At 48.1% G+C, this 27,842-nt stretch overlaps 10 protein-coding genes across 10 annotated transcripts in view; 6 read left to right on the top strand and 4 right to left on the bottom strand.

Moving 5' to 3' along the window:
* The window catches only part of BDR25DRAFT_319721 (HET-domain-containing protein), a gene marked incomplete at both ends in the record, with an annotated part of 4,828 nt that extends 3,919 nt beyond the window's left edge, over window positions 1–909 (bottom strand). Inside the window, 7 exons of the mRNA XM_033691848.1 lie at window positions 234–253; window positions 373–388; window positions 638–673; window positions 706–742; window positions 774–776; window positions 829–831; window positions 886–909. Of these exons, the coding sequence (XP_033540533.1) occupies window positions 234–253; window positions 373–388; window positions 638–673; window positions 706–742; window positions 774–776; window positions 829–831; window positions 886–909 (139 nt within the window). The remainder of the gene's footprint in view (window positions 1–233; window positions 254–372; window positions 389–637; window positions 674–705; window positions 743–773; window positions 777–828; window positions 832–885) is intronic.
* Window positions 910–3,635: 2,726 nt separating this feature from the next.
* On the bottom strand, window positions 3,636–4,832 carry BDR25DRAFT_383298 (kinase-like protein; the record flags this gene model as incomplete). Its single annotated transcript, XM_033697814.1, has 5 exons — window positions 3,636–3,794; window positions 3,879–4,267; window positions 4,328–4,528; window positions 4,565–4,692; window positions 4,741–4,832. The coding sequence occupies 5 exons, from the start codon at window positions 4,830–4,832 to the stop codon at window positions 3,636–3,638; spliced, it is 969 nt and encodes a 322-aa protein (XP_033540532.1).
* A 564-nt stretch (window positions 4,833–5,396) lies between these two features.
* Window positions 5,397–7,197, top strand: BDR25DRAFT_245065 (histone acetyltransferase ELP3; the record flags this gene model as incomplete). Its single annotated transcript, XM_033685872.1, has 2 exons — window positions 5,397–5,700; window positions 5,774–7,197. The coding sequence occupies 2 exons, from the start codon at window positions 5,397–5,399 to the stop codon at window positions 7,195–7,197; spliced, it is 1,728 nt and encodes a 575-aa protein (XP_033540531.1).
* Window positions 7,198–7,277: 80 nt separating this feature from the next.
* On the bottom strand, window positions 7,278–8,322 carry BDR25DRAFT_297507 (uncharacterized protein). Its single transcript, XM_033689010.1, has 4 exons — window positions 8,083–8,322; window positions 7,973–8,030; window positions 7,764–7,856; window positions 7,278–7,704 (listed from the first exon to the last, which is right to left on the bottom strand). Exons 1-4 carry the CDS (start codon window positions 8,118–8,120, stop codon window positions 7,627–7,629), a joined length of 267 nt encoding a protein of 88 aa, XP_033540530.1. The 5' UTR covers window positions 8,121–8,322; the 3' UTR covers window positions 7,278–7,626.
* A 1,319-nt stretch (window positions 8,323–9,641) lies between these two features.
* BDR25DRAFT_347035 (uncharacterized protein) lies at window positions 9,642–10,529 on the top strand (the record flags this gene model as incomplete). Its single annotated transcript, XM_033694222.1, has 3 exons — window positions 9,642–9,680; window positions 9,899–9,968; window positions 10,072–10,529. 3 exons carry the CDS (start codon window positions 9,642–9,644, stop codon window positions 10,527–10,529), a joined length of 567 nt encoding a protein of 188 aa, XP_033540529.1.
* A 646-nt stretch (window positions 10,530–11,175) lies between these two features.
* BDR25DRAFT_297504 (nucleotide-diphospho-sugar transferase) lies at window positions 11,176–13,044 on the bottom strand. Its single transcript, XM_033689009.1, has 3 exons — window positions 12,228–13,044; window positions 11,682–12,170; window positions 11,176–11,631 (listed from the first exon to the last, which is right to left on the bottom strand). The coding sequence occupies exons 1-3, from the start codon at window positions 12,879–12,881 to the stop codon at window positions 11,533–11,535; spliced, it is 1,242 nt and encodes a 413-aa protein (XP_033540528.1). The 5' UTR covers window positions 12,882–13,044; the 3' UTR covers window positions 11,176–11,532.
* Window positions 13,045–13,196: 152 nt separating this feature from the next.
* Window positions 13,197–15,510, top strand: BDR25DRAFT_106430 (uncharacterized protein). Its single transcript, XM_033683504.1, has 2 exons — window positions 13,197–13,285; window positions 13,372–15,510. The coding sequence occupies exon 2, from the start codon at window positions 13,598–13,600 to the stop codon at window positions 15,344–15,346; it is 1,749 nt and encodes a 582-aa protein (XP_033540527.1). The 5' UTR covers window positions 13,197–13,285; window positions 13,372–13,597; the 3' UTR covers window positions 15,347–15,510.
* A 2,224-nt stretch (window positions 15,511–17,734) lies between these two features.
* On the top strand, window positions 17,735–21,613 carry BDR25DRAFT_297497 (uncharacterized protein). Its single transcript, XM_033689008.1, has 5 exons — window positions 17,735–18,135; window positions 18,222–19,445; window positions 19,497–20,230; window positions 20,281–21,053; window positions 21,102–21,613. Exons 1-5 carry the CDS (start codon window positions 18,051–18,053, stop codon window positions 21,328–21,330), a joined length of 3,045 nt encoding a protein of 1,014 aa, XP_033540526.1. The 5' UTR covers window positions 17,735–18,050; the 3' UTR covers window positions 21,331–21,613.
* An 877-nt stretch (window positions 21,614–22,490) lies between these two features.
* BDR25DRAFT_297495 (uncharacterized protein) lies at window positions 22,491–23,574 on the top strand (the record flags this gene model as incomplete). Its single annotated transcript, XM_033689007.1, has 2 exons — window positions 22,491–22,809; window positions 22,888–23,574. Exons 1-2 carry the CDS (start codon window positions 22,534–22,536, stop codon window positions 23,572–23,574), a joined length of 963 nt encoding a protein of 320 aa, XP_033540525.1. The 5' UTR covers window positions 22,491–22,533.
* A 1,360-nt stretch (window positions 23,575–24,934) lies between these two features.
* BDR25DRAFT_362491 (uncharacterized protein) overlaps window positions 24,935–27,842 on the top strand; it is a gene marked incomplete at both ends in the record, with an annotated part of 5,716 nt that continues 2,808 nt past the window's right edge. The window contains 18 exons of the mRNA XM_033696581.1: window positions 24,935–25,119; window positions 25,160–25,270; window positions 25,304–25,392; window positions 25,443–25,669; window positions 25,696–25,717; window positions 25,752–25,801; window positions 25,835–25,866; window positions 25,915–25,951; window positions 26,008–26,031; window positions 26,218–26,337; window positions 26,394–26,447; window positions 26,485–26,559; window positions 26,619–26,669; window positions 26,830–26,909; window positions 26,945–27,036; window positions 27,073–27,123; window positions 27,167–27,507; window positions 27,552–27,575. Coding sequence (XP_033540524.1) covers window positions 24,935–25,119; window positions 25,160–25,270; window positions 25,304–25,392; window positions 25,443–25,669; window positions 25,696–25,717; window positions 25,752–25,801; window positions 25,835–25,866; window positions 25,915–25,951; window positions 26,008–26,031; window positions 26,218–26,337; window positions 26,394–26,447; window positions 26,485–26,559; window positions 26,619–26,669; window positions 26,830–26,909; window positions 26,945–27,036; window positions 27,073–27,123; window positions 27,167–27,507; window positions 27,552–27,575 — 1,665 coding nt within the window. The remainder of the gene's footprint in view (window positions 25,120–25,159; window positions 25,271–25,303; window positions 25,393–25,442; window positions 25,670–25,695; window positions 25,718–25,751; window positions 25,802–25,834; window positions 25,867–25,914; window positions 25,952–26,007; window positions 26,032–26,217; window positions 26,338–26,393; window positions 26,448–26,484; window positions 26,560–26,618; window positions 26,670–26,829; window positions 26,910–26,944; window positions 27,037–27,072; window positions 27,124–27,166; window positions 27,508–27,551; window positions 27,576–27,842) is intronic.

Genomic DNA, 27,842 nt, shown 5'->3' with positions numbered 1-27,842 from the left:
CTTGCATCTTAGTGTTAGCAGGTTAACTTACAAACTACACCACCAGACACACCAGCATTAGCAGCAGCCTCGCATCTCAGTGTTCGCAGGTCAACCCACAGGCTAAATCACCAGACACCAGCATTAGCAGCAGCCTTGTATATCAGTGTTCGCAGGTTAACTTACGTTCTACACCACCAGACACACCAGTATTAGCAGCAGCCTTGGATCTTAGTGTTCGCAGGTCAACTTACGTCCTACACCACCAGACACACTAGCATTAGCAGCAGTTTACATCTTAGTGTTCGCAGGTCAACTTACAAACTACACCACCAGACACACCAGCATTAGCAGCAGCCTCACATCTCAGTGTTCACAGGTCAACTTACGTACTACACCACCAGACACACTAGCATTAGCAGCAGCCTTGCATCTCAGTGTTCGCAGGTCAACTCACAGGCTACACCACCAGACACACCAGCATTAGCAGCAGCCTCGCATCTTAGTGTTAGCAGGTTAACTTACGTCCTACACCACCAGACACACCATCATTAGCAGCAGCCTTGCATCTTAGTGTTCGCAGGTTAACTTGCGTCCTACACCACCAGACACGCTAGCATTAGTAGCCTTGCATCTTAGTGTTCGCAGGTCAACTCACAGGCTACACCACCAGACACACCAGCATTAGCAGCAGCTTCGCATCTTAGTGTTCGCAGGTCAACTTACGTCCTACACCACCAGACACACCAGCATTAGCAGCAGCCTTGCATGTGAATATGCACAGGTTGACTTACTTCCTAAAAAATCGTATCTTAGTACAATATTAATTATCTTGCGGCAAATACTTACCCTCTAATTATATTGTTAACTAAGGTTAGATAATCTTAGCAACAACGACTGGCCTACCGTAAATGACCACTTATTTTCCATGTCTTTACTTACTAGAACCAATAGAAGTGTAGCTACAAATGAAAAGGATACGTTGTAGATGATTGTGGAGGTAGGTGGGTGTCTATTGTAGTGAAAGGATGCTTCTGAGTTGTAGTTTCAAATGCGGGGTAGTGTACCTAAATGTGTCGGTCCCACTGTTGCCTTCTTGATGGTGCCGCAAACCAATCAGGTTAAGCGACTTTTGAAGCAAATCATTTCATAGGTTTATTAATAGGGCTTGTTCAGAAGTGGTATAATTAGCGGTACTTACAAGCAGACAATTGACGCATAAGATACTTCAGCTCGCCACCACTACAGGGAGGATGGCCGAACCGCACCGGCTACACCCTTGTGAGGTGGCGAATTCTGTAGGTGTTTTCAGAGAGTTGAGTTGGTTGACCGGAGGCATGGCCAAGGTTGAGTGGGGACGGCAAGGCTGCGAGGCTAAGGTTAGCCCGCCCGCCAAGACTCTGCACAGCCACAGGCTTAACTTTCACAAATAAATTACACCGCGATAATTATGTAGGTGCGGGGTTGTTTTACACTAGCTGAAATTAGTAGTTAGTTTGATTAGAAGTACTGACTAGGGTAGCGGCCTTATATAAATCTGTGCGCGATAGTAGACGTAAGGCTAATAATAACTTCTTAGCATTATAGTAAGGTTCTAAGGCTTAATAAGACTGTTTATAAGTACTATAGAGTAGCAAGAGCTTAATAGTAGTGCTATAGGGAAGGAACTCTATTACGCTATAGAACAAGGCTCTCTATAAATTAGGCGTTAAGGTAATAATATAAATAGAATTTATATGTAAGAGGCGCCCTAGGTCTTTTAAAATAGCTACAGTACATTAATTAAATATAATTTTAGTAAAGCCTAACCTGTGCGCAGAGTTATAGTCTCTTAAAGTTAAAGTACTTGTTTTATTTTCCAACACAGTAGGTTTTCCGCCACGCAGGGGGGGACGTTAGCTAACATATCTTAAAAGTAAACAGTCTAAACAAGTAAATAATCTACTCTAACTAAGCTAAAGGTTCTACTGTTTTTTAAAAGCTTTTAACTATAGTGTAACGGCACAGGCAAGACAATGGGTCTGAATGCGGTGGGAATCCACTCAGAGGCATATGGGAGTGCGTGGGGACTCAGAACCTGGGAATTTCCATTAACACCTATAGGCCTTGTACGAAGGATATCAGAAAACTACCTAGCTAGCTAAGGGGAGAGGTGCGACTAAATACTTGGGTGAATAGGGGTAACTGCGGGGGACAGGGTCGAGTCATGGTCAGGGCCGATACGGGGACCCTTCGGATAGGATCCGAGCGACCCGAGATGGAACGATTCGTGAGAATTGTTACATATAGCTCTCTTAATTATTTAGTACTTTGCTAAACTTAGGATAGAACTACTTCTAGCAATATAAGGGCTTTTAATCGCCTTATAAAGCAGTTGAAGCTTTAGAGAATCAAGCAGCACAAGGACGTTAGATAGCTCTTTTACGCAGGGTTGAGTTCTTTTAGGCTAAGATTAGGCCTTTTTAGATGCCTTCTAAGTCACACTTTCTCGCATGAGCTGAGTAGGGGTCATAGGGTATAGTATCGCGTGAGACACGTTCGACACACTTGACTAGTTCGATTGTACAATAATTTACTATATTGGCTAAAAAGTCAAGGGAAAATTGTATTGTTATATTAAGAATCTACTTTAGTGAGATCAAGACAAATGTCTCGTTCTCAACATCCCTCTTCCTCATACTGCCGTTCTCTGTTGTGTACGTGATGCAGGTGAATCCAATAGTCACTATAATCGTCAATGTCATAGTCACCATCATCGCCATCATCATAGCGATATTCATCTTCCTCAATGCTAGACGGACCTACCCAGAGGTTGGACCGACGACTCATCCCCCTCACCTTCCGTGTCGGTCGCATAGGTGTACAATTCGTTGAATAGCTGATCAGTGGTTTCGTCATTGTCAAGGAGAATTGAGTTATCTAGTGTCGCTTGTCAGCCAATGCCTTACAGTTCGTCAAGGCCCATACCTTGTGCACACTCTGATGGATTCATTTGATCTAAAGGCCCATAAGTCTGGTCTACATACCCGACTATAGCGACCTCGTTGGCAGTGTTTGATTAGTGCAGTCGCTAGCTGTAGCTGTCTCATGCACAGGCCCTTGCACCTCACTCACCTCGACATCTGGCGCATCCTCTGGGATATCGCTGTTTCACGTGGCTGCCGCTGAGGTCTTGTTAGTTGAGCATTCACGATCCTGGATCGATTCGCCGTTCTTAGAAGCCTTGAAAAAGCCAATTACTAACGTCCATCCCTGCGTGCTGAGAAATATGAGGGGTACTTTGACTTTAAGCAACTCACACTCCGTGCACAAGTCGGTATCTGCAATGGTTCTATACAAGTCGTGTACTGTGGCTATTGCTAAACATCTAGGACCCCTCCCACCTAAAAATTATGTTCGCATCCTCGCTTTTGCGCCTAATTTGTAGAGAGCCTTCTTTCATAGCGTAATAGATTTCCCTCCTTACAGAACCACTATTAAGCTCTTACCACTCTAATTACTGATAACAGGGACTTATCCGAGCATCAAACCCTCACTAAGATGCTGGGAAGTCATCATCAGCCTTGTGTCTGCTGTGGAGCGCAAATTCTTGCAAGGTTGCCACGCAGATTGGTACCTCCAATAGAGTATTAGGCACAATATAATTCCATGACGACTCAAAATGAAGCATTGTCCAAAAGTTGCACAGCAGTCATGCGGTGCTGAGGATTATAAGAGAATCCTTTTAGCATAAAGAACAGTACGTGAGCACGCTCGGTCGAACTGACGTCAGGGCGGGCGTGTGCAATTATTGTTTCAAGAGTGGATTCAGGCTGCTTTCTCGGATCGTACCATGAAGCGTCAGTTCTGGTGGGTTAGTGGTAATAGCCGGACCAAGTTTGGGGTAGTGGACCGATAACTTTGACTATGCTGGGCAGCGCATCATCGTAGATGGACCAGGGAAGTGTGCCAAGGTAGAGCTCTGTGAAAACACACATGTAGCTCCACATGTCGCTGGCAGCACTTAGGTCTGTGTTATGAAGCCGTTCCGGGGCACACCAGGCGCTAGGCGATTGTAGCTTGTAGTTTATTAAAGTGCCCGCATTCATTGCTAGGCCAAAATCCCTGAGATAGAATAAATTAGTGAGTAAGCTAGGGGGGACTACTATGGGCCTAACGAGCTCTCCCTGCATCCCTGCCGGAGTTTGCAGGGGGATCTTTTTAGGCCGGCCGAGGTACTGGTATTTCATCTTGACGTCATAGGTGTCAAGGGGGGCGATGCCGCACATAATGTTTCTGTCGTTCAGATCTATATATAGATTGTAAGCGCAAAGGAGATAAGGGAGGGAGGGTGCAGTTATAAACGGACCTTGATGGACGATGTTGGCGTCGTGCAGGGATTTCAAAGTCTGTAGCACCTGCTTCGCCGCGGACATTCGATTGGCCATGGACATGCTGGCGAAGCAGGAGTGAAGACTAGGGCCTCGCAGGGGAAACACCAGGACTCTGTGGTGACCGTTGGGACTAGGAAGCGAGAAGGCTTCGCAAGACGGGAGAAGCTTAGACGTGTCTCAGAAGCGCTGGCGGATTTCGTTATGCATAGTACTTTCACGGTCTACCGCATCTCTGGCAAGAGTAGTGATCTTGAGGGCAAAGACCTTCTTTTTTACAATGTCATGGGCCATCCAGACGGTAGAGAAGCCGCCGTGGCCGAGTTTATGCTCGATGCGATATCTCTAAGCCAGGACGTTTCCAATGCAGATCGGATAGTAGAATGGCTACCGAAAGTACAGTGAAAGCGGTTCAGCATTCTCCTCGAGGTCCTGGACATCTTCTTCGTCGTCAGAGTTTACAAAGTCGCCGCAGTCGGTCATGGTTAGGGCGTGATTCGGCGGGGGCGGTGGTAGGTCTTAAGATGTTGTCACTGGGTCAGGTGTTGCTGACGCATATGTGTATGGAGGCGAGAAACTGGGTGAGGATAAATGGGCAAAGGGTGGGTGGTGTGTGCTGCCTAAACCTGCTATTGGAGATTTCCTACGGAAGCCGAACCGGGGACTCTAGGTAGTAGGTAGTAGATAGGAATAGGAAAACAGTTAGGTAAGCTATGATTCCCGTCTGCGGGAGGAAATAGCATTTCATACACAAACTCCTAAATCAACTCGTACTTCTTCATCTATTCTCCGATGATGGGAGGGCAAGACTTGGTCTATCATGCGCATCACGAGACATTGCTCGTGAAGCTCTAAACCACAAGGCGATTGAAAAAGGGAAGCAAAGGCTTGAAAGTGGAGGTCGGTGTTTGATTTCGCCGCTGTGGAAGCTAACCGAAAGAGCTCTAGCTTCATTAGAAATTCCCACCCTTCCAAGTTTGACTCTAAAAGACAAGATCCTCGACTTTGCCCGCCATCGAGATTCCTTTGGAGGCTAACTAAACTAACATGGCGACCGTAACACTAACAGAAACACGCTCGAAGAACCGTCTTCCTAAGAATGTCAAGCTGGCTCCCGAAAATGAGCGATACATGCGGGCCTGCGCTGAAATTGCCAATACACTCATTCAAGACTATGAAGAGCAAGCTGACGGTTCGAAACCAAAAAAAGATTTGAATTTGAATGCACTACGGGGACAGATCTCTAAGAAACACTTCCTGAAAAGTCAGCCACCGCTTACTGCGATCATCGCCGCAGTACCGGAGCATTATAAGAAATACATACTCCCAAAATTAATCGCAAAGCCTATCCGTAAGTTTTATTTTGATGCGTGATTCGCTTCTTCTTCTGGAATTCAGGGAAATAATTCTGACTCTTGGCATAGGAACCTCGTCTGGCATTGCCGTAGTGGCAGTCATGTGCAAACCGCACAGATGTCCACACATAGCCTACACAGGTAACATTTGCGTCTACTGTCCGGGTGGGCCAGACTCCGACTTTGAATACTCAACGCAATCTTATACAGGATACGAGCCGACCTCCATGCGAGCCATTCGTGCCCGCTATGATCCATATGAGCAAGCTCGCGGTCGAGTAGACCAGATTAAATCCCTCGGCCACAGCGTCGACAAGGTCGAGTACATCATCATGGGTGGAACATTCATGTCGCTTCCAGACTCATACCGAGAAGAATTCATTTCACAGCTACACAATGCACTATCTGGATATCAGACCAAAGATGTCGATGAAGCCGTTGCCGCAGGAGAGATGAGCAATATCAAATGCGTTGGTATTACTATCGAAACGCGGCCGGACTACTGCCTGGACACCCACCTCTCCTCTATGCTGCGATATGGGTGCACACGTCTAGAGATAGGTGTACAGTCTCTCTACGAAGATGTAGCACGAGACACAAATCGTGGGCACACAGTCGCCGCAGTCGCAAAGACATTCTGTCTCTCAAAAGACACCGGCTTCAAGGTAGTGAGCCACATGATGCCTGATCTGCCTAACGTAGGCATGGAGCGCGATTTAGACCAGTTCGTGGAATATTTCTCTAACCCCGATTTCCGAACCGACGGACTGAAGATATACCCCACTCTCGTGATTCGCGGAACTGGACTTTACGAACTTTGGCGGACAGGTCGATATAAGAATTACACCCCAAACGCACTGATCGATCTTGTTGCCCGAATCCTTGCGTTAGTGCCGCCATGGACTCGCATCTACCGTGTGCAGCGAGATATCCCAATGCCACTCGTTACGTCTGGAGTCGAAAACGGAAATCTTAGAGAGCTGGCATTGGCAAGGATGAAGGACTTTGGCACATCATGCCGAGACGTCCGGACACGAGAAGTCGGTATCAATGAAGTGAAGCACAAGATTCGACCAGACCAGGTTGAACTAGTCCGGCGAGACTACACGGCAAACGGTGGCTGGGAAACGTTCCTTGCATACGAAGATCCCAAGCAGGATATCCTCATCGCTCTTCTCCGTCTTCGACAATGCAGCAAAGAACATACGTTCCGACCGGAGTTGACATCTCAACCCACATCCCTTGTCCGCGAACTTCACGTATATGGTTCCGCAGTTCCAGTGCATGCTCGAGATCCTAAGAAATTCCAGCATCAGGGGTTTGGAACTTTGTTAATGGAGGAGGCGGAGCGGATTGCGAGAGAAGAGCATGGTAGCAAGAAGATTGCTGTAATTTCGGGAGTTGGAGTCAGGAGTTACTATGCTAAGCTGGGTTACTGGCTGGATGGTCCGTATATGAGCAAGACGCTAGAACCTGAGTGGGAACGATGGTAGACGGAAACCCTGTATCTGATTGAGACAACGAAAGATGGCATGGGTATTCAGTGACAAAGAGTTGTGCATTGCCGGCGTTTAGGATTGGGGCAATATTGAATATATTTAGGAGTTTCCTCCACTAGATGGAGAATAAGGCCGAGGCCCACTGCACAGGACTGACACCCTTATAGTTTCCACATATTCAGATTGTTTCAACTCAGGCTCCAGAATAGTCGCTTGCGCATGTTGTATAAACCGAAAGAACATTTACAGAATCCTAAGCCATGCCGAAGGTGATGAACCAAGCCAACAAAACGCCATATATTCTAAGTAAGAAGTACAATATCCCTACTACGCTGTGTTGAGAATGGGTTGGCTCAGCAAAGGTGTAAGGGAGGCCCCCGAGTGGGTGGATGGATTGTGGATGGACAGTTGAGTAGGAAGAGGCTATGATAGACTTATCGCGCCGCGTCGAGCTTCGCGCATGTGGAGGAGGGCTTGGATTCCACAGAAGACGAAGAAACCCTAAATTGGGTTAATAAATAGGCTAACAAATGGGCTCAAAAATGTAGAGCTCGACATACAGCGTATATAATCACAGCGCCAAAGACGGCTCCGGCTACGGCACCGCCATCCTTGGGATCATCCTCTGATCCCATCATCGTGTGGCTATTGGCCTAGAGGAACTCCAGTTAGCATCCACATATAATCCACCCAGAGAGCTCCTTTGAGATTTCCCTTTCTAATGCAACACAGTGTATGGTGGTGCGACCCTTAGGAGTGGTGAGCGTACCTTGAACAAGGCGCCGATGATGGAGAGGATGACGATTGCGAACACAGACACGACAATGCTAATCCTGGTCAGCGGACTTCCTCGACCCTCGATAATAGGGTATGCTATACCATGTCCATGCGTTCATGGCAGATACGACGGGCTTCATGGTGGGTAGCTGGGACGTCGGTCGATGTGAGGTGAGGAGGCGAGTAGCTTATCTGAGGTACACTCGACCCCGGGCTTGCGATCGTTGACCGCGGTTTGGTAGAATGAATCGGACGGCGATGCGCGAGATGAGTTCGTGTGGTCAGGCGTAACTAGTGTGAGGGGGTCGTTAGGAGGCGCGATTGATGATGGTGTTGCAGATGTTGAGGGTTGTGCCTGCTTCAAGTCCCTCACCCAGCGATGTCTCGCCTCTCTTGGCAAATGGCCCGTGCGGATTTACGCAAGCACGTGTTAGCCTTCTTGCCTTTGGTCCACCATTCCTCTCCTCTTTCATCACTCAAACTTAGTTTATTCACTGGGTGCTTGCCCTCCCTTAAGATGCCATTCCTCCTGTCTCTCTCTTATGAGTATATCTCCATCAGCTTGATGAACCTGTAGGAGCTATGGACCGTACCGACTACATCGATTTGCTGCTCAGTTTGCAGAACTCGACCGGCCGTCATGCAACAAAGCGTATCATGTCTATCATTCGACTTCTGAAGATGCAATGAAGATTGTCATTGGAATTTGAAACCGGAAACAAGGCCGTTACAGCGTCCTGCCTTTGAATCTTGTAATGCTCATTTCTTCTTCGTCCTGCATTGTTTTGTTTCCACCGCTTGCGTCATAACAACTCCTCACACACAGATTCTTTTCTGTTCCTCTTTGCCAAAAAAAAAAAAAAAAGCTCTCGGATTGCGCCGCTGCTGTTCGTCTTGAGCAAATCAAGAGCGAAGTCATTTGGAAATGAGCGTCCTTGAGCCGTCAAGGCTCAATAACTCAAATTCCGTCGGCAATTGAAGCCCTTCTAACGAGCTCTGTGCGGCAATTGATGGAAATGGAAGTCACTAAGATGTTCCGCATTCTCGCCTCGTGCTCACACCCTTGCCCCATTTATCAAGCATTAGCCGGGAAGTCTTTGTGAGCTTGCATGTGCCCACCATGGATCCGGCTCCAACGCCGGGATTTATTTGGCAGGCAATCAATCATAGTAGTGCTCTCCCTTTTTCCCCTCGTATCTTCTCTGCACCGAGGATTTCTGGCCTTGAACTCTACATAAATTAATCTCCATCGTGCAGTTGGAGGATCATATTCTAGATGGTTTCAATGGCAAAATTCGGAGATTTCAAATACATTTCGGCGTTGCGCAAGGAAGCATTTGAAATATGTTGGCTTGTTTTGTCCAGTAGCGAGCTCAAAGAAGGTAAACGAGGGTAACCGTACCGGACTTGACTATGTCTAGGCAGGTAGGTTGGATTTCCGAAGGCATCCTCCTTTAGGAGATTTCATTTAAACGTTCCACGAACCAGGCCTTCTGAGAATCTTCCCTGCCAACATCCAAGGGAAATTACGTGACACCACCCTGGCTTAATGCGTAAACAGTAAAAGAACCCATTCATCGATGGCTTTGTAAATATAAAAACGGGCATTCGTCTTGCAACGCTTATCCGCACTCTCAACCTCAAGTCGGCCTCACTCAAAAATGTTCCTCGGTCTTATCGTGATCGTCGGCGCGGCGCTCGTTAGTGCTGTTCCAACGGCCACTAGCTTCAGCAAGGAGTGCTCCAACATTGAGTTAAGAGGTCCGTGGCTCGTTGCGAACTGCCTTACTGGCGTGGATGCGACGACACGAATTCAAAGCACCGTTTATCTCTCCAACAAGATCACCAACGCAGAAGCTTACCTCGGAGTACACGCCCCGTTCCAACATTTCTGAGAACAGTGATTGACAACGTGCAGTGGAAAATAGACGGAGCCTACGCAAACTCCTGTTCAAACTGCCAGATCATTAATGGAGCTACACTAAACTGTATGTGTAATCATTCATGGAATGCGAAAGAGAACACTACTCTCAATCTCGGTACACCTCTCCAATCCGCATGCTAGGAAATATATCTAATCCACTCCCCCAGACGATCACATCAAAAACTACAACGGCCACCTACTCTCAGACCTCGCAGGCCCACCAACCATTCCTACAACTAACAGCCCAATACAAATGCCCTCCGACATCAGCTGGGCTCTCTCCTATGGCAACACATCTTGCTACTCATCCAACACTGCAACATGCCCTGCCAACAGCGCCCCTTCCGGCGCAACATGCTCGTCCAGCCCGACTATCACCGGGGGAGGAACTCCCCTCAAATGTTGGGCTTTCCGTTGGCCAGTCTCCGTCCCTGTCTGGGAAACGTTCGGATCCTTGAGAGTTGAGGCCCCAGGAAAAGGATGGGAGTTCCTAATTTATGATAATGTGGATTGCTCAGGGGGTGTGATGGCGACGATAGGGCCAGAGAGTGTGGGTGCGTGTAAAGCGTTTACGAAGCAGGGGATTGCATTCACGGCGAGGCCGTTATGGAATGCGGATCCTTGAGTGTCGGCACTTGGATTGCCTCTCTTTTGGATTAGTAAAGCTGTTGAATTTAGTGGAGAGATGTGTGTCGTCTTTACAAGTACAACACTGGGGAATTTAGGAGCAAATTGAGCATTTCTCCTACCCCCAGAGCTTGAAATCATAAAATTTTCCAATTATAAGCAGTTCCAACATAGGAATGTAGTAATCGACGCACTGGATGACCCAGTGCGTATGGAGCCAAGCTTTTTTCGCTTGGGGTAGTTTGCCGAAGAAATAGCCCCAACAACTGTTTGCCATCATCGGAAGCCACCTATGTTCACGGATTAGCATCCTCTCCGTTCTGTTCCTTCGGCCTTTGGACAATCCGGATGTTGTGCACTGCGCAGCTCCGGTGAAGGAATCGATTTTGACGATTCTCGTGTCTGGGGGTCCGGCATGGATTGGATGCATGCGGACTAATCAGGAATGCGATAGGTTGCACCAAGTCGCTTTAGCAAAATCCAATGAGATGATCAGTGAGACTACACGTAGGCTAACTAATCTTTGAGATATTAAGCTTTGGAATCTTAGCGCCCTTTAACAGATTCACCTTCGTACTCACTATTCACGTTCTCTTCACGTTCACTAGCCACCAAGCACTGCTACACATTCATGGCAGCTTATTCAAGCAAATGCAAACAGGGTATGTTCCTAGTGTAATCAACTGACGTCTCTGCTGATAGATGGAGTCAACAGGTATCATACAATACGCCCCGAAAAGAAGCCCCGACACCAGAGCTGAAGCCCAATTCCAATCCCAACTACATGTTCATTCACATTATGCCTTCATCCGAAGGCGCATCTCCCAAATCAAAACGCCAATAATGCGTCCGTCTTGTGTTTCCCTAGTTGGAAGCCTGATACAGTCCTAGGTAATTGACCGTGTCGCGTTTGTCGACCCTGAGCTATCTCGAATACATATTAGGAGATGATATCGTCTTTTGAGGTATTCTTTTTTCTAAATGTATACCATATACGCCGACTACGAAAATACCGGTTCGTACTTTAGACGTTGTGGTGTTCTAGGAACACTCGACCGACGTTCGTTCTGCGCGTTATCCCACTTATGTCCGCATATTCGCTGGAGAAGGTTAACCTGGCGTATCATTTCACATCAAACGATTCGCCTACCTGCCGTCGTTCGGAAAAGTCGTCCCGAATCTGAAGCCAAACATCGCGACCTGAGCAATCCTGCTGTTCTCCCTCTCCTACACACTTCGGCTGGTGCTTCTCCCAAACATCGGGCTTAGGCTTGAGCCACGGTTTCGGCAGTGGCCAGTCCGAGAAATGGACGAACTTCGCTTCTTCGAGCGCTTTCCGCGCATCCCACGGCTCCTTCGAACCCAGATAATTTTCATGGCTAGTCCCCTTGAACTCCCCTGTCAACAGGTCGTATCTTCGGTGTGGTATGACGAGGCACGACTTGTCGTACATTTTGTTCAGTATATCCATATCGTAATCGTGGCCCTCGAGGTGGTTCATTGCATCCTCAACTCGCTTCCACTCGAATTCTGACGGCTCGATGACGATGAGTTGGCTCGAAAGGAAGAAATGGTCCATCCAGTAAGCGCGGGGCATAGCGACGGGAGCGGAGGGTAGGAGGAAGAGCTCGTCCATGTGCTAAACTAAGGTGTCAGTCTATCATTCTAGTTCTGATAGCAGAGCTCAGTTGCTTACTTGACGAACAGTTGCGTCCGAGTCCAGGGAAATCACACGTTTGTACTGCGTCTGGTTGAAAGCTAGCAACTTCGTGTAACTATCCTCCCACGTTGGGTCATCCGAATTCTCAACTTTCTTTACTTTGATTGGCACAAGTTTAGTGCCGTAGAGGTCCTTTGCTTGCGCCAGAAGCTTGTTTGGGTAACTAGCATCGCTGCCATTATCGGGTTGCCAATGTTCCGGATACATCATCATTCGGTCTGCTTTGGCCCCGAGCCTGTGCAACGATTCGAGAATCATGAGGGAGTTGCAGAGGTAGTTCTCGTTCGTCACATATTGCACATATGCGAAATCAGACCAGCGCACTGCGGGCTCTGTGGCAGTGTTCACTGGCTCCGGCTCTGGACTGGAGCAGTTACACTGCTCTTGTTGCATGAAAGGAGTGCTCGTCTGGTTGTTCGTGGGGACGAAGCCATGGAGGCGTTCGGGCAACGTGGAGAATCGCGACACAACGAAGACCAAAGCCAAAAGCAAAGCCAAAACCAAGGCAGTCCGTACCCTCCGCGGCGCGAGCCAGTTGGTCCAATTCATGGATGGTTTGAGGGGTGCTTCGGAATCGTCAGAAGACAGTACGGGAGAGTAGGAGTGTCTTGATATCCATTGCGGCAACATGGTTCACGACCACCGTGACCGAGACCTTGCGGACGTGTAGTATCGATGAGGCCAGTTGCGAGGCGTAATTATTGAGGACGGATGGTGGCAGAGGCGCGGTGAGATGACCACGTAATGGCCCCCATAACGAGGTGACAGGGAGGCTGATGCAGTTCGGGGCACAGCCAGGCGTCAAGGTTGTATATCTCGCACAGAACCTGGTAGCCCGCCTTATCAGGAATACGACCCCCGGCGGCTAACAAAGGCATGGCTTCCGGTGCAGCAGCCAAACGAACACCAAAAGCCAACCCGATTTTCGCGCCATTTGCCAAGAATAGGAGCTTGAAATCAACGCCCGGACCACTCAGGCGGGATGATCCTCCGCCGTTCTTCAGTCAGAGGCTGTTCCAGCGCACACCTTATTGGTACGTCCGTCAGATGCACTCTCCTGGCCCAGATGCATGCTCTTCACCCTTGAGATTACTCTCATCCTTCTGAAATGTAGTTTTAGCAATCCTCTGCGGCACAGCAGACATAGCATGGCCCACTCGTGGGGCCTTACCGTGGCCCTGGACTGCCCATTCGCTCTTCTCGCTCTCCTTACTTCTCAATCCTTCCTCTCCAGGAATCTTCACATTTGTTCCACTGTAACATTTTTGTACATCACTTCCTCTTAATCTTTCTCTTGCTTCAACTACGTTATTTATATTCCATAAGCCACCTCTTTTACCAAACACATGGGCACGCTAGCAAAACTCCCTCTATATTGTAGCCCACTGCTATTGGCATATACGGCGAATGCAGCCCAGAATTTCGTCGTCCCATGGAGCACAAAATCGTACGGACCAGATGGACCATGGCAAGCCGTCAAAATTACCGTTGGAGGCAATGATTCTACCCTGACTATTGGAGCCCAGAACCACGCCGATTTAGATGTCTACCCTGGAGGTTCGTGGACAACATTCACCTTCGCGAAAGAAGCATGCGATCCTTACAAGAACTCTATATGCGGAGCTGGAGGAACTTGGAATCCTGACCCTCCTTCCCTTAAGCAAATCGAATGGACCGACAAGTACATTGACGACTCTTATGGGATACAGGCAGCAAGTTATACAAATGTGCCACGAGCCCTTACTATTGCTTCCAAGACTGTGTGGAATGCTTCTCTAGGAAACATACCTTATGGAAATATCACATATCCCAATGGCAAGATGGGAGGTATGGTCCTAGGGCATTTGGCTCTTGGCGCTCCCGACCCGGAGCAGGTCTGGAGCAAGTCCGACAAAGATGCGGGCCAGAATATCACAACAAATTTCTTCCCAAGCAAGCTATACATGGATAATGAAACACCATCCAATTCATACGGACTTCATATTGGTTCTGCGGCATTCGATTATCCAGGCTCACTGCAGTTTGGAGGGTACAACAAAGGTAGAGTCATTGGGCCTGTTACATCTTTTTCAGGTGAAAGCATTGTAGATTTACTGGATATCGCCATTGGAGTTGAGTTCGGAAGCTCTCCGTTTGGATTTGACAGCAAACCGGGCTTACTGCTTAACGACTCAGGCCAGGTCGGTCGAATGAAAGTACAGGTCGATCCACTCACGCCTTACCTATCTCTTCCCGATAACACTTGCGAAGGACTTGCGAACATCCTCCCAATAAAATATGACAACACGGTCAAGTACTACACCTGGAATACGAGCGACCCCAAATACAAAGAGATTGTCACCTCACCAGCATATTTAAGCTTTACTTTTCCACCTGCCCCAGGAAACAAAGACAATGTAGTCATCAAAGTCCCCTTTGCCCTCCTCAACCTCACACTTGATTCGCCTATCACAGCCAAGCCAACGCAGTACTTTCCTTGCAACCCTTATCATGGCAATATCCCTCGACTCGGACGTGCTTTCCTACAAGCTGCTTTCATCGGACGCAACTGGGGCACGAAAACGACCTGGCTGGCTCAAGCTCCTGGACCTGGTATTTCAAATAGTGGACTAGGCGATTCCAATACGGCGATTGCAAATGACCAAACCATGATCGAAGGGTTCACTGGCGACGATCTATTCAAGCAGAGTTGGGATGGGCATTGGTCTATCTTGAACAGCACCAAACCGAATTCCACCGCGCCGAGTGGGGGAGCTGGCGAAACCAACAAACCAACAGCCTCTCCGCCGCCAGCTTCAGGTCTCTCGACAGGGGCCAAAGTTGGTATTGGTGTTGCTGTTCCTGTTGGCGTCCTTGCCCTGATTGGCGCATTTATATTTATTTGGAGAAGACGAGCGCATAAGAAGAATACCATATATCCAGCTTTGGTGGACCAGCTACCTACTCATGAGATGGATAGCGGCTCGGACTCTCAAGCGCGATACTCCGATCAAGCTCCACAAAAGTATGCTGCAGTCGATCAGACGCCTCAGGAGCTGCACGTGGAAACCCATGCGCTGGAGATGCCAGACAGAAATGATCCTCGAATGACATAGAAGGAGTTTCAGGGCGGCAGGATTTGGTAGCATATGAGGGACTGGTGTTGGTGGTTGTACGGCTTCGCTCGACTTTGCTTTCATTCGCACGATACCTTTTTGCTTCTTTTGATGACTTTTTGCATCGCTATAATACTGAAGACCCACGATACTTGTCGGCTTAATGATTTAGTCTAACGGGGGGAGGTTGCCTCAGATTCCTTGTAAAACTCGATGGGGGCAAAACCTTTGCAGTCGCACCGGCAGTATCTCTCGCGCGAGAAAACGGAAAAGAGCAGGAGAGCGCCCTGGTAGACCCGTGTTGCACAGCAGGCGGAGCAAGGCGGAAATGAGTTTCGTGTTAATAGTTGTGTCAGATATTACGAGCAGACAACACGATAATCCTCAAAATCTCCTATTCCAAATTTCGTTCGAGCCCTGCATAAAGGAACATGGGGCGATAAAGTCCAGCAAAACCCACTGCGTCCGACGTATAACTGCAAGCTGCCGTTACCATCACTATACACAATGCTGTTTGCCACCTCGAAGATCGAAGATTGAAAATCCAGGGCGAAGACTACAAACGTTAAATGTATGTTCACCCCGAATTAGAACATCAGAATTGTCGCATAGGAGCAATGCGTCAGTCATCCATTGCGCCCCCATGGCAGGAAAGAATTATGGGGGTTTCAGCACGTGTTCCACAAGATAGAACCCGGGAGACCCGAGTCGTGGGGCGTAAATGCCCAGGGTCTTTTTTCATCCACGGCGGATTCTGCTCCTCCGAGTGACTTTACATACGCCCGGTAAATGGAGCTCGGCCTGATAATGTTTCAATTGGCCCCCATCTGTACATTTATTCTGGGAAGACCAAATTGGGAGTTCGATGCGAGGATTGTGTACCCGGGTTTCATCGTCCGTTTGTCGTTCGAGATGGTAGATGGAAGTTGGGTTGAGCTGTGTATAGAGTGATAGGACTTAAGAGAACGGTAGGTGTTTCGTTCAAGTATCATTTTCTGTGGATGCATCTGGATTTTCAGTGTGCGATATCCTCAGAAATTCAAGGCTCTTTCATCGAACTTTATCAGGCATTAATGTAAGTATGTACCTCGATCTCTCTCTAGATCTTCATCTCGCTGTCCTCCATTCCCAGCTTCCGTAATATCATACGTATCCACGTTAAGTCTCCACTGTCAGTTCAATATCAGCAAAATTCTGGGAGCGCTTACACCCAGCTGAAGCACAGCTGGGCGATTGCTGCCCTATTTCGTGCGGATGCCTTGGTATCAGTCTTATCTTTGCTAATAAGTCCTCTTTAGGGTTTTAAGTGTCCCGCACGTCCTTCCTGCAAGCTTCCCCAATAATGTTTGGCCACGTCCCATTTTCATCGCTTAAAAGGCTCCTTCCTCTGCCATAGTTGCTCACGCTTCATCTCCAGTCTCACATTTGCATATCGTTCCTTCACTTCACAACCTGACTAAGACTGATGGTCAGAGGTATCAATTTCTCAACTCCTGGCTGCTTTTGGTAAGAGGGGCAGAGCGCATTATCTCGATAACTCACGTTGTAGAATCTCCCCTATTCATCGTAGAAACTCTCGAAAGTGGAAAGTTAGGTTAGGATTCTATAATTTTGACTAAATATTTCACTAGAGTCCAGCCTACTTGTCCTACTCTTTCTCTGTACCTACCCCTCACATTCTCTCAGAGTGAGTCAACAAGAGGAATATGCACTCCGCCTCAAGAGTACTAGTATAACAGTCTTACACAGTTCATGGCCGAGCTTATCATTAGATGTAGAGATACAGATAAAGATAGAGCGAGATGTTGAATAAGGTCTTGATACCCAAGATATGAATACACGGAATCCATTCATTTACTACTCATGTGCTTTCTGACTGCCATCTTTGCCTTTAGTTTCGACATGAGGTAGGGAGTTCGTGACGAGGACATCAGGGTGAGAAATTTCTTCGTCCATGGGTCCCAGTAGGAGCGAGCGATAGAGGGCAGTTCAGCTCGATATTCAAGGATGGCGAGGAAGGGGCAGTGGAAATCACTATATAGAGGAAACTCAAACGGTTCGAAGGTGGAGGATACATTTACCACGAGTTATAATATGCCCAAAGGTTCGCAAATGGCGCTAAGGATAAAATGGCCTGGTGAAGCTAGGAACAGCATGGGCTCTCGAGTTAACAGTTGAATGTATATCAATATCTGACACAAATATGACATCCTAAGAATCAAGTGAAAGGCTTGCAATGTATGTGCGATCTCTTTTCTCTGGAAATCCAGTCTTTCGCGCTGTATCTAAAGTGGTCACGTGCTTACGTGGCTGCCTGGCGAGCGCGAGCCCTAATCCGTTTGACACCCCCGCACGATGCAGAGGAGCCAACTGTGCATGACCCGCACATTTTTCTTCAGTTACCCTTCGCACAAAACCTTTGATTTGCTTTCCCTTGTCCTTAACTGTGCGATAAGTTTTGCCACTGACAGCGTGAACGCGCGAACAATTCGACGCTGGCCTATCAGTCCGTACGCGAGAGTCAGGGGCCGATTATCCTGCGCTTCATTCACCACCACAGGCTAGTTCCATCTTTTCTTTTCCCCCCTCTTCGTTCCCCGTTTCCATCAACTGCCTTCCATCCTTCTGTCGCTTTCTCCCACAATTGCTTTTGGTCTACATGCACTTTTATTACGATTGTTGAACCCCGCATCCAACGTGAACAATGGTGCGCCGGAGTGTTCGTGGATCACGTCTTAGTACCAACGAGCCAGCCGCCTCTTCAGCCGCGGTACCCGGTCAACAGTCGTGTACGTTCGCATTCACTTCACTTTCCCCTTCGCGCCTCCCCCCCCAATCTTCTCTCCCAATCATGGATTTCGCTAATCTTTCACAGCCTCAATCGATCAGCCGGTGACGTGGGGTAAAGCGTCCAAAAACCCTCGCGCTCACACCAGCCGCACTCGTTCTTCCCGTACATTTGTATGCGATTCCTCTAACAACGAAGACGATACAATAGACGTATTACCATTAGAACAGTCTTCTGCATCGGTTCGACGGGTGCTAAAAGAGGTCTCAATCGTCGCAATGGCTCCCAAGAAAAAGGCAGTGGGTCCTCGCTCGAGACTCCCTGTCGCAAATGGCTTCCAGGGCGATCAAGCCAGCTCCATCGGCTCGCCCTCGTTCGACAACTCCGATTACGAGACTCCCGGTACAAGTTTGTCCACCACTCCTGCAGTCTCCATCCGACGCGGCGGGAGATCCACTCGCAGGAGTGGCCTTAGCGAGGCGCTGAAAGCGACCCTCAATGCATCCAGTTCTCGGAAGCGATCACGTCTCGTTATCGCGGATTCTGATGAGGAGTTGGACGAAGATGCTATGGACATGTCTTCTGACGCCCAACTTGCGAGGCAGCTCCAGGAAGAGGAGTATGCCACAGGAAGCACCAAGCGACAGAAGACCGGTTTCACCCTCGACTCGGATAACGAGCTCGACCACCCGCCACCGAAGACTCCGTACAAAGGCAAGGGCAAAGCGAAAGTCGTTGATCCGCCAGGCGGCCGAAGCCGATCAGCTCGTTCGAGTGCGAAGCGTGCCAACACTAAATTTCGTGGTGATGACTTCGACGACGGCATCGCAGATTCCGAGGATGAGTTCAAGCTTGAAGACGAGGACCTCGATTTGGACGACGCCGATGATGTTGTTGAGCTTGTGTGCGACAGCGACAGCGATGACGATGTTCCGCTCATGGGCAGAGCGAAACCAGTTGCGCGACCTGCGCCTGCCAAATCAAAGGGGTCTAAGGGGAGCAAGAAGCTGACCTGGGCAGAGCGGAGATCGAAAAAGATAAAGAATGCCGAACGCGCCTCTAAGTTCGCACATATCGAAGATAAATGGGAGCGAAAGAGGGCCATGAACCGAGAGCGAGCTGAAGAGTCTCACCCAAAACTTCTTACTATGTGGGACGATCTTGGAGCTATCCCCGTTCTTAGTGTCCAAAAGGCTGAGCAGCCGGCATCAATTACACGGAGGCTGAAACCTTTCCAGCTAGAGGGCCTGAGCTGGATGACGAGACAAGAGAAGACCGGCTACAAGGGAGGATTACTTGGAGACGAGATGGGTATGCAGCCCCTCTCTAAATTCTCATTCCGTTTTGCTAATATATCTCAAGGTATGGGAAAGACGATCCAAGCAGTATCTCTCATCATGTCCGATTATCCCGCCAAGCAACCAACACTCGTTGTCGTACCCCCTGTCGCTCTCATGCAATGGTCTAACGAGATTCGCGAGTACACGGATGGCAAGCTTAAAGTCCTTGTCTATCACGGTACCAATGCTCAGTGCAAGAAGATGACCGTCAAAGATCTGAAGAAGCACGACGTAATCATGGTCTCCTACAACAGTTTAGAGTCTTTGCACCGGAAGGAAACTAAAGGGTGGTCTCGCGGCGAAAACATTGTCAAGGAGGCATCGCCTCTTCACGCCATCACTTACCATCGTCTCATCCTTGATGAGGCACACAGTATCAAATCACGTACTACTGGTGTGGCCAAGGCTTGCTTTGCTTTAAAGGGCAACTACAAGTGGTGCTTGTCTGGAACGCCGGTGCAGAATCGAATTGGAGAATTCTTTTCTCTGCTACGCTTCCTCGAAGTCCGTCCCTTCGCCGACTATTTTTGTCGATCCTGCGATTGCGAGCAGCTTCACTGGACAGTCGATGAGGATCACATGTGTACTTCTTGCGACCATGGCGGCTCTGAGCACATTTCTGTATTCAACCAGGAGTTACTCAACCCAATCACAGGTGACGATCCAGAGGACCGCGAGGATGCCCTTACGAAGCTTCATATGATCACCGCTCGCATCATGCTCCGCCGCATGAAGCGCGATCATACAAATTCAATGGTAAGCGTGTCTGGGCGCGCTCCTTTAGAACTAGTTCTGATAACCATTAGGAACTTCCCATGAAGGATATTGTCATCCACAATGAGTTTTTCAGCGCAGTCGAGCGGGACTTCTCCTCCTCCATCATGACGAATTCAAGTCGCAAGTTTGATACATATGTTGCTCAAGGTGTCATGCTTAACAACTACGCCAATATCTTTGGTCTTATCATGCAGATGCGTCAGGTTGCTAACCACCCGGATCTGCTTTTGAAGAAGAATGCTGAAGGCGGTCAAAACGTTCTGGTTTGCAACATCTGCGATGAGCCTGCTGAAGATGCTGTTCGCTCTCGTTGCCACCATGAGTTCTGCCGTGCTTGTGTCAAGGACTTCATCGAAACTTGCGAGGCGTCTGGAACCGATGCTGACTGCCCTCGCTGCCACATCTGTCTTTCCATTGATTTTGAGCAGCCGGAAATTGAACAGGACGAAGACCAGGTCAAGAAGACATCCATCATTAATCGCATCAAGATGGAGAATTGGACTTCCTCAACTAAAATCGAGATGCTTATCTACGATCTGTACAAGCTTCGTAGCAAGAAGCAGACACTTAAGTCGATCGTTTTCAGTCAGTTCACATCAATGTTGCAACTCATAGAGTGGCGCCTCCGCCGTGCTGGCTTCAATACGGTTATGCTAGACGGTAGTATGACTCCTGCACAGCGCCAGAAGAGTATCGAGTTTTTCATGACCAACCCTGATGTCGAGGTCTTCCTCGTGTCTCTTAAGGCTGGCGGTGTAGCGCTCAACTTGACGGAGGCTTCTAGAGTCTTCATCGTGGACCCGTAGGTATTCCCGTGCCTTCCTTGATGACATTGCTAACATCATTACAGATGGTGGAACCCAGCGGCTGAATGGCAGTCTGCGGATCGTTGCCACCGTATCGGTCAGAAGCGTCCATGCGTGATCACTCGTCTCTGCATTGAGGACAGCGTTGAGTCTCGTATGGTTGCATTGCAGGAGAAGAAGGCAGCTATGATCGCTGGAACTGTCAACAACGACAAAGTTGCAATGGACCGCTTGAGTCCAGAAGACTTACAATTCCTGTTCCGCGGTACTTGAAGAGCAAAGAGCGAAATGAGAACTGAATGTCTGCATCGGGTCAATAGAGGGCGATACAGATGCATTTCATTGTCGATTGTGCGAGGGTTATGGCGTTATATTGACTTCAGGCACGGATCATGAGTCCATGATTTGAGGGGAAGGGAGGTGTGTGTCATTTCCGTGATTCAGTCTTTACTCTACATGTCGAGAACCTGCAGCAGAACGGTTAGAATGATCAAAATCGTTCGACTAGGCTTGTCGCGTTCTGCCGCATGTATGTGACGGGTACACGAGCAAGAAGATGGTAGATAGATCCTATAGGTGACGTTCTGAAATCACGCCATGTACAAATTCACATCCTCGCTCGCTCGTCATCATTCGATTGACGCTCCACCTATCATGGATGTTGACTGTCTTACGGAATAACACTAGCAAGGATACCAATATGCTAACCTTCTCGCTTGGCTAAGGAAGAAACCTTAGGGCTTGAAGACTTATATCGTAATTATAGATCTCGATGCTCTGTTTGGCAAACATGCCCAGACGCCGAATGTGGGCAAAGTGCCAAGCATCATGGTGGCTCAAGCACTCCTCCACTGGATCCGCTCCATCAACGCGCTACATTGCAAGCGCAAACACAATTCTGACGAATTTCAGCTCGCCAGCCTTCGTGACACCTGATTTCCTCTTCACACCAAAGATCGTGACAATCTCCCGCTTCTCCAAGTCCATCGCCACCAACCAAATGGCAGCACCCTGTCAAGGAACAGGTTTTGGACCACGTGTTCCCGAACTGTGACACCGGCTATCTATACCGACACACGCTCCTCCTAACGATAGAGATACTCATCCCGCGGTGCCCGAGGAAATGTAGAATTCAGGATCGTATGAAGGGAAGTGTGTACCTAATTGTTACGTTACGAAAACTGCTATTTGGTCAGCGTGCGGCGGATGGCAGACGGACTGTCCGTGCGGCATCATAGGCTTGGGAATCGGGAAGGGGGGTTGTATGGAGCCCTATGCGATGGGTAATGGAGGCTTTTTGGGATTTGGGAGTTTGATATTACAAAGCAGAAAGTCGCGAGATGTTTTTGATCAAGTGCTGTCGATCCTGTGGGTTTACTTTCGTTATATTTGGGCCCTCCCTTGTCTGTCGGGTTTTAGTGCTAGATGCAATACTAATCTTTTCGGATTTGTTTTTTCGTTATATTGCGTTTCGAGATGGCATTTTGGATTTTGGAAAGAGCCAAGGAATGGAATTTTGATGTGGATTCTTATATCAATCGATATTTGCCACCATCTCCCTTGCACCGATTGCCGACTCCTATATCAAAGTTCTTGGGATACAGGAAGGAACAGCAGGAGGATGTTGGCAATGTTCTTGCGGCTTGGTGGTCGTGCGTTGGAGCGTTTTGTGGGTTAGCGATGATAGCTGCTGTCTTCAACAACCTGTCGTCCATCCAGGCACATCATCCTCCTGTTATGATCGCGTCGTTTGTATGTCCGTCCATACTTACTTCCATAGCCTCTATTCCTGTTAGCTCGGGCCGGCCTTTGCTAACAGGTATCACAAAGGGAGCATCCGCCATCCTCGAATACAACGCCATCCGCTCCCCGTTTGGCCAACCCCGAAACGCTCTTCTCGGGCACACCTTCTCTGCCCTTGTCGGCGTGGGGATTACAAAGCTCTTCCTCCTCCATCCGGATTTTGAACGCATTCGATGGCTCGCTGGTGCCGTCAACTGTGGTGTAGCTTCCACCGTCATGTTGCTCACTGGCACCGTTCATCCGCCTGGTGGTGCTTCTGCTGTACTTGCTGCCACTGACCCGCAGATCACAGATATGGGGTGGTACTTTGTGCCGCTTGTTATGCTAGGGACGGTGTTGTTAGTGCTAGTAGGGCTAGGAACGAATAATATTCAACGGCAGTTTCCGGTGTATTGGTGGACGCCGGTGGAGCTGCCGGGGTCTGATATCCAGGTACTACAAGATGAAAAGGGCGGATTGGAGGGTAATCATATTGAAGGCTTGGAGTGTGAGAAACCTAAGGAAATCTATATCTCCGGGAAAAATGTTTCTTTACCGACCGATTTGTCGCTCAGTCCTGAAGAGGCTGAAATGTTGGAGAGGTTGAGGGATCGGCTGAAAGTCACGTGCAAGGATGGGATGAAACGGCCGCCAAGTAGTTTGGGTACAGAGTGTACGATGGCGCCGAGTCGGGTTGAAAGGAGCTTTAGCGATCCTTCTGCTTTCTTTCCATGACATCGGCTAGGTATCAAGTGCTCAACGTTGGGTTGAGCTGTGGCCATGTTGGCGTGTCCTTCGGAACACTGAGAAGGAAGGTTGAGCTTTTTAAGACTCTTTGTGGAATTCCAGATGCGGTTAATAGGATGCAGACTGCTATCTTAAACAACAGGTGCCTTGTTATCTCCTATCTGGTACGTCACTACGGAGCACAAAGAGTGGGGCATGTTGAGCAACATTGCTGCTTGCATGGTTGCGACAGGGCGTTTAGGTTGGATAATATCGGGCACGGCAAGTAAATAATTCAAGATCATTCATATTTCGAGGATATTGCGCAAATTTTGCTATCAAATGTTGTTGTTGTGTGTCTGATGGTCAGCAGGGCTGCAATTGGCTGAGTCACCCGGACCTCGCCATAGCGGTGCAAAGATATTGGTTGAAGCTTTGGGCAATCATTATCCATAACGTTTATCCATGCGGCGTAGCGGAAAACCAACTGTGCCGGAAAATATGAGGGGCACTTTGACTTCAAGTGACTTTGTCTCCAAGTGACTTTGACTCTACGCAGCTTTACTAGAATTATGTATCAGTAGTGTGCTGTGGCTACTTTCAAACATATGGGACCTTTCTAACCTAAATATTACATTTACATCGTTGACTTCTTGCTTAGTTCGCTTAGAACCTTCGTTTATGGTGAAACAATGTCTCTTTGTTACAGAACTACAAGGGTCGTATCTGGGCCTTAAAGCCTTATTACAATGGTAGGAAGTCATCATCAGCTTTGTCCCTGCTGTCGCATGCAAATCTAATCCGTATGCAAGGTTGCAACCCTAGTTGGTACTTCTGCTTAAAGCAGTTACCAATCATAGCTAGTACGAAAGAACCCCATTCACCCTCCACAATTATTATGATGTAATTCACTTACGTCATCAAGTGATCCAAGCTTGTGGCTGTCTAGCGCATGGCTGTGCAGAGACTTGGCAAGGGGCCCGATCTCAGCCCGCAGCTCTCTGATCCAACTCAACCTTGGCCATGCCTCTGGTCGACCAAGATAACTCTCTAAAAACAGCTACAGAATTCACTACCTCACACATCTAGGGTAGGTGCGGTCGGCTATCCTCGCTGTACGGCGGCCACAGCTTTTATTAAATTACATTTGGCACTCTTTAAAAAACGGCTAATTAAACTGATGGGCCTATCCACGGGAAAGCTAACCTATTGAAACAGCTGCTTAGCTGGCTATTTCTAGCTTGTTCATTCACTCTACTCAACATATACACCTATGGCCGGTAGTTCTTCAGCTACTTAACCCGCGTACGTCTCCTACACATCTAGTAGACTATCTCTATCACCAGAGCTACTAAATAGTCCCTTCTCTATGCGTCTTTTGCAGTTCCAAAACGACAGCGACTTCAGCCTCGTCGAATATATTGGCAAAAACATTCCCCCTTATGCGATTCTATCGCATACCTGGGGATCAGACAAGGATGAAGTAACTTTTAGAGACCGAATTGAAGGCAAGGGGGAGGGCAAGACCGGCTATCACAACACATGCTGCATGTGGTAATGTCCACAACACCAACAATGCTCGGTAATATCGGAGGCATATGCCGCCCTTTACGGCGACAGATAGCCCAAGCAAACATCGCGCTAGTTGTACGATAAGCTTACCCAGCTATGTTACAAAACCTACTTTGCCCCCTCACCTCTCGCAGTCAGATAGCTAAATAATACACTTCGCCCTGAGGCGTGGATATGCCAAACCTAAGCCCAATTCAGCAAGCCTGAGCGTGCCTGAGCGTGTTCTGAGCACTTACTACATCCCCACTAGTCTAGGTCGAGACTAGGTCACGAGTGGCCCCGGAATTAGACTAATATCCTAGCAGTAGCCCACTCTAGAATTTTGTTGCTCGTGATGGGCCATCTTTGTGACTTTGGTGTCTTTCCATTCTTTTCTTTCGTTGCTCCATTTGCGAAGTCACATTCCTACGACCTCATTTTGCCTGAAGCTGACAATATACCGTCCTGCATATTGCTATATTGTTCAATTCATCCAGTCTACACATTCCGGAGACTGTGGTCACAATACCGAGCGGCTGGCGCATACCATGTGGTGAGTCATGGTGGGACGTTAGACAGGCTCAAGCCTTGGAGGCCATTGGTACACTGCGTGGATGCATGCGAACATGGTTCAGATACAGCATTGGATGTAATGGAAATTGGCAATATTCAACTCTTCGGTAGTGTGTTGTAAGTTAGAGCTTCCTGATGTCACTAGCTTGGTACATGTTCATCTTTCTTCCCTGACTAGTTTTGCTTCCACAGTGCTAGTGTAACCAGCATATCTAACTGGTCAAGCAATCGAAATTTCTCAGTTAATAAAGCACAAGAACCTGTAGGTACTACTTAGACATTTAAGAAACGCTGATGAGGCCGTTAACAACCTACTAGTACGAGAAATTGAAGTCCCAGCCTGTGCGTAGCTGAACCATATTTTTTAGGATAGGCTAAGTTAACTAAGCGCAGAAGGAATTATGAAACTTCTGAATGTTCTTTTCTGCACAAGGCTTGATATGCGAGCTCTAAGCTACGTTAAAAGCTGCAGTAAACACTCTCGCAATGAACAAGAATGAAAGCACTGCGCCGATGCACTAGGACTAGATTGTTGGACCGGATGTCCCTCCTTATTTGAATGCGCATATGACGGTGCCGACGCGATCTAGCAATACCTCAAACAGCACCAAGCTAACGCCCTTCCGAACATACAGCACCTCTTTTCTCGTGCTGGACGATGAAGCGATAATGTAGGCCAAATTGTGAAGATCTCCTGCCTAAAGTGGCGCCAAAAGCATTCTGCATTAACCTCCAATCATATCTTTCCTGCCTTGTTGGTCAGCGTAAAAGGTATGACGTTGGGTCAAAAACCAGGTCCACAAAATTTCAGACACAACCCACTTTCCTTTTACGTACCTGGCAGATCACAGCCTGGAGCAGAATTGCACGGTAAGTACTGGGTTCTAACTACCTATGTAACTACCAATGTATGATATGTACATGATTAGAGAAGAGAGAAGAGAGCCCACATATTCCAATCCATGCACAAAACCAAAGCGGTGGAGAGCTTTTAAGAAAAAAATTCTCAGCGAAATATTACAGGTCGAGGCGGTGTAGAGCTGTTAATCAAATTTTTTGACAGAAAAATTATAATTAAGGCTCTAAAGAGATGTTTATTAGAATTTATAGGATTTACCCTGTTCGCATCACACCTCGTAGCCCTCACTTAGGTATGTAATCCCATGCCTCACCACAGAGAGTTGGGGTAAAGCGGCCTGTAAGAACAATGGAAGTAGGATGTAGAGAAAACAAAAGAAAAGAAAAGAAGAACTAGAAAGCAAATCAAAGGAAAAGCAAAAGAAAACCATCTCATCAGCAGGGCGGCTGTAAGGCATATATACTATTCTGCACGCGAATCAACTGTTGGTTGATTATTTGTACCCATTTTGATTGTGATCGCAGGGTGGTGCGGAGCCCCGTCCTTACATAATAATCAACTAACAGTTGATTCGCGTGCAGAATAGTATATATGCCTTACAGCCGCGGTGTTCTGTAGTTGCTCCAACTGTGCCCTCAACTCCTTCAGTTTCCCCTCCATTTGCTCGGCCCACTCGGCCTGTCTCTTCCTCGCCTCCATCCTCCCCTGCTCTACTCACTCTCCCTTCCGCTTCTCAATCTCCTCCTCCATCTCCTCCCGCATCCTCCCCCTCTCCTCTTCCAGCCCTTTCTTCACCCCCGCCACCACGCTCTTCTCCACTATTCCCATCCCCACACATCTCTCTCCGCCGCTTTGGTCATCTTCTCCTTAGCCCACTTGTTGTGGTCGTCCAACCAGTCCTCCACCTACTTTCGCCAGCCCCTAAACCTTCCCAAAAGGCAAAGCAAAAACAGAAGAAAGTGCCACGCGTTTAGCGCGGATGCGAGGAGGGTGCCGAGAGCAGCTCCGTACCACGTTTAGGTTTGTGGTGATTCCATTTAGACTAGCAATACAACTAGCATCATGCACATGCTAATTTTGGACATTGCCATTAAAGGAAGCAAGGAAATGAACACAATTTAAAGTTCCTAAACAATAGGGCGAAGAAGAAATGTATACGTATTAAGATGTGACCATGTTAGGCCAAAGAGAGAAGAAGGAGAAGAAGAAGAAGAAGAAGAAGAAGAAGAAGAAGAAGAAGAAGAAGAAGAAGAAGAAGAAGAAGAAGAAGAAGAAGAAGAAGAAGAAGAAGAAG

The sequence above is a fragment of the Lindgomyces ingoldianus genome (genome assembly GCF_010093535.1).
Source record: "Lindgomyces ingoldianus strain ATCC 200398 unplaced genomic scaffold BDR25scaffold_56, whole genome shotgun sequence".
NCBI classification, from domain to species: domain Eukaryota; kingdom Fungi; phylum Ascomycota; class Dothideomycetes; order Pleosporales; family Lindgomycetaceae; genus Lindgomyces; species Lindgomyces ingoldianus.
This window is presented reverse-complemented; position numbering and strand designations above follow the sequence as displayed.